This window comes from Cebus imitator, unplaced genomic scaffold (assembly GCF_001604975.1).
Source record: "Cebus imitator isolate Cc_AM_T3 unplaced genomic scaffold, Cebus_imitator-1.0 Scaffold192, whole genome shotgun sequence".
NCBI lineage: Eukaryota > Metazoa > Chordata > Mammalia > Primates > Cebidae > Cebus > Cebus imitator.
Genome location: NW_016107507.1, coordinates 3,147,578 through 3,151,426, shown reverse-complemented (window position 1 = coordinate 3,151,426; position 3,849 = coordinate 3,147,578). Strand labels below are relative to the sequence as shown.

General features: G+C 54.7%; 1 protein-coding gene across 3 annotated transcripts in view; it reads left to right on the top strand.

The window, feature by feature from the left end:
• Positions 1-3,413, top strand: part of PHF2 (PHD finger protein 2) — a 108,114-nt gene extending 104,701 nt beyond the window's left edge. For 2 of the 3 annotated variants that reach the window (XM_017546885.1, XM_017546884.1), the window contains exons 21-22: positions 416-800; positions 1,420-3,413. In XM_017546885.1, coding sequence (XP_017402374.1) covers positions 416-800; positions 1,420-1,508 — 474 coding nt within the window. In that variant the 3' untranslated portion in view covers positions 1,509-3,413. The remainder of the gene's footprint in view (positions 1-415; positions 801-1,419) is intronic. The other variant, XM_037745138.1, reaches the window with a different exon arrangement.
• The last annotated feature ends 436 nt before the right edge of the window (positions 3,414-3,849 follow it).

Here is a 3,849-nt window from a genome sequence, read left to right as displayed (position 1 = left end):
CCACCTTCAGCTTGTTCCAACTCAGAAACAGAGGGTCCTAGAGCCCCACATACCCTCCAAACCAGGCCTGATCTCATCTGGGTGCCCAAGGAAGTTAATTAGGATCAAAGTGAATATTCTTCCAGCACTAGGAGATGCCTATGGCCGCTGAGCTGGGTGATGGGGTGGGAGCGCCATCCTACAAGCTCAACTGCCAGGTTAACTGACTCTGACGGGGAGGCCAGGCAGCTGCTGAGGATGCTGGTGCCCTGTTCCCATGAGTCCTGTGTCCCAGGCGGCCCAGAGTCAGGCCTCAGACCCCTGCCACCCAGCCCTGCTGTTCTTGAGTGCCCCCAGCAAGGCCGTGCGGGCAGCTCCCTGCTTTGATGGCCCACTGGCCGTGCATCTGAGGCTGCCCTGCGTATTTTGTTCAAAGGAGGAGCAGAAAAGCAGGAAAAAAAAGAGTGCCAAGAGGAAGCTGACTCCTAACACCGCCTCCCCTTCCACCTCCACCTCCGTCTCTGCCGGCACCACCTCCACCTCCACCACTCCAGCCTCCACCACCCCAGCCTCCACTACTCCGGCCTCCACCACCCCGGCCTCCACCAGCACAGCCAGCAGCCAGGCCTCGCAGGAGGGCAGCTCTCCAGAGCCCCCGTCTGAATCGCATAGCAGCAGCCTGGCTGACCATGAGTACACAGCCGCCGGCGCCTTCACCGGGGCCCAGGCTGGCCGCACCTCCCAGCCCATGGCCCCCGGGGTCTTTCTCACACAGAGGCGGCCCTCTGCGTCGTCTCCGAACAACAGCACCGCTGCCAAAGGTACTGCCTGCTGGAGGGCCGCAGCCCCTGCCCAGCCTGCCTCCCTGGGCAGCCCCAGACTGCAGACTCAGCCCCTGATAGAGGGCAGCACATTGGGAGGGGCTCCTAGGCCCCGGGTGGCAGGGTGCTGCGGCCCAAGTGAGTTGTGTGGTCATGTGAGCGTGTCGCATGGCACAGGACATGTGCACGTTCATGCCCCTGCTCAGTGGGCGTGCGCAGCCCCCTATCTGCCTGCACCCTGGCTGTGGGGCCATTCAGCTGTGGAGACTGGGTGATGTGGCACAGGGTGCTGGCAGTGGCTCCTGGCCTTGTTACTGGGGGTGGGGCCCAGGCATCCTCACATCCTCCTCGTATGCCATCCCCAAGTTCCCCAAGTCCATGCCCATCCTACCTTCCAAGGGCCCTTGAGGACACGGCCTCTGAGGCGGAGGCTTTGCCAGTGATCCCGGACACCTGAGGGGTGCTGAGCCCGGAGCTGGGCCTCATAGGCCCATTTTGCTCCCACAGGGGAGCTGCAGGCTGCCCCTTGGTGTCAGCAGGACCCTCCCCCACACTGGTGCATGTGCCCTTGCCATCTAGCTCACCTTCCTTTTTTGTGTCCCCTCCCCCACTCCTCTAGGAAAACGTACAAAAAAGGGCATGGCAACTGCCAAGCAGAGGCTTGGGAAAATTTTGAAAATTCATCGGAACGGGAAACTGCTCCTTTAAGGTGTGGAAAGCCAGGATCCTTCTGCTCCGCTCAGGACTCCGGAGCCCCGCGAAAACATATGCCTCCTGGGAGGGTGCCGAGCTGCCTCACCAGGGAGGGCCTTGCCTCTTCCTGGCTGCCATCTCCCCAACGAGCGTCTGTCCCTTGAGCTGGCGGAGCAAGCCCAGCGCGGCCCCTCGATTTGAAAATGGACGTCTTTTCTCAAGTTGCTAAGAGTGACCTGTCCCAGAAGAGTGGCCCTGCAAGTTTGAGGACCATTCATTCCACTTTTAAGGACAGCTTCCAGGCCCCCCTGAGCGTGGGTGTGATTGCAGGTCCTCTGCAGCTCTGCTGAGAGCATGAGTCCTTCAAGGAAGGCAGAGTGAGCCAATGCTCACCGGCCCCAGAGTCAGAGCTGGCCCCAGGCTGGCAGCCTCCAGGGTCTTAAAAAAGGCAAAGAACACAGAAAGAGGAGGAGCAAGTAGGATGTCTGTTGTTCCCCCTTCTCTTCCTGAGTGATTCTCAGCCAAGTCCAGACAGTGCTTAGTGGGCAAGGAAGGGTCTGCCCCGAGCTCCCTGGTTGGCAGGTGGCAGCAAGATGGTGGGTGTCCGGCCTGAATGCCCAGAAGCATTTCTCGGGGGCAGCTAAGACTGGCAGCCGGGTTGGTGTGTTAGCAGGCAGGGGAGCCATTGTGGGGTCCCCATGAAAGGGCAAGGGCTCAGCCACACCTTGGGGCCTGGGAGGCCCAGGCTAAGCCATGTGGCGGGGACCATCTTGTCCTGCCGCCACACTCCGGAGAAGCACTTCTCAGCCAAGGCACCCATGCCCTGGGACTGGTGGGGCAGGGACAGCGGCCAGGCAGCCCGAGGACTTTCGGTCGGCACTTGTCTGTTCTCCCGTGTCGGCGTGTGGTGTCACCTGCATGGGTCGTACCTGGGTGGTGTGTCCGCCATTGACACGGAGGGGCTGGATTTGTTTCTCAGGCAATCCTGTATTTTAATTTTAGATGTATTTCCTGAAGCATATTTTTCATAGAATGTAGCGTGTAAATAGCTTTTTAAATAACTTCTTTTTTATAAGAGTAAAAGTATCTTTAGGAATTTCTTTCTATAGAGTTCTTCATTAACATTTATACGAGTTTTTTGCTGAGTCTGATGAACAGTTGGGTTCTGATGCTTTTTCCTTTTCCTTCTTTCCTTTTACTATTAACTATTATTTTTTTCTTTTAGGAACTAAGGTATTGCCTGAAAAACAAGTGATGTCTGTGCAGCCTTACACTCTGTCTTTACAGAAGCAAATAGTACACAAAAGATCTATTTCAGACACATTTTGAAGATGAATCTTCAACTTTAATACCAGCTCTTTGTTTCCCTTCTGTATGATGAGGGGATTGGGGGATACAGTTATTTTACTAGCACCTTGTGAAGTGTTTCCGTGTTTTGTGATGCTGTAATTTATTAATGTTTGTAGCTTTTTATATTTGTACATTTCTTATGAGCTTTGTTTATATACCCATTACCTGGATGTTTTGTCCACGGGGAGAGGCAGCTTGGTGGAGGCCTTATCCACTCCACTCCCACTTGTCCTGTTTGGAGGGACGCAGCCCCCAGGGCCTGAGGCTGGGAGAGGGGGAGTCTCTCGGGGCCCCAGGCTTACTCAGAACCGGTGTTTTTAAAGTTTCCTTTACCCTGTCCTTGTTGAACATTTATATTATCTAACCTGGACATCAAGCTGTTCTCTCTCTCTTTTTTTTAATTTTATTATTATTATTTTGGCAACATGTACATTTCTAACAAAGTTTATCGTGGCTATTAAAGTGTTTTATTTCCCAATTCATATTACTCTTGTATCAAGTCCATGAGGTCTAAGGCAAACTTAGATCAAAGTTTTAAAAAAGTAAAAATATTTCAGGTTTTGTACAGAACCATGTCTGTGTCATTTCTGCCCCGACTGCAGCTGTTTGCGCCGGCAGCAAGCGTGTTGGGGAGGCTCCGGCTGCCTGTGTTCCTCACGGGAAGCCTTAGGTTGCCAGGCCAAGTCACATGCAGCGCCCCAGGCTGGCTGGCAGGAGTGGGCAGAAGAGACCCTCCGGGAGTGCGGGGATGGCAGCAGCCTTTGAGACCCTGGCTCTGCCAGTTCCAGCCCTGAGGATGTCCTCAGGAAGCCTCTAGAAGCTTCTTCTGGACTCACAGATGTGGGGTTTGGCTGAGTCCATTGGGCACACACACATGCACCCCAGCACCGATGCACACCCAGAAGCATTCGGTCCCTTGCACAGTCCAGCCTAACTCTGATATTATTGCAGTGAACCAGCAGGTACAACCCTTCCCTGACAGACACTTAAATGCCAAGGGCCATGT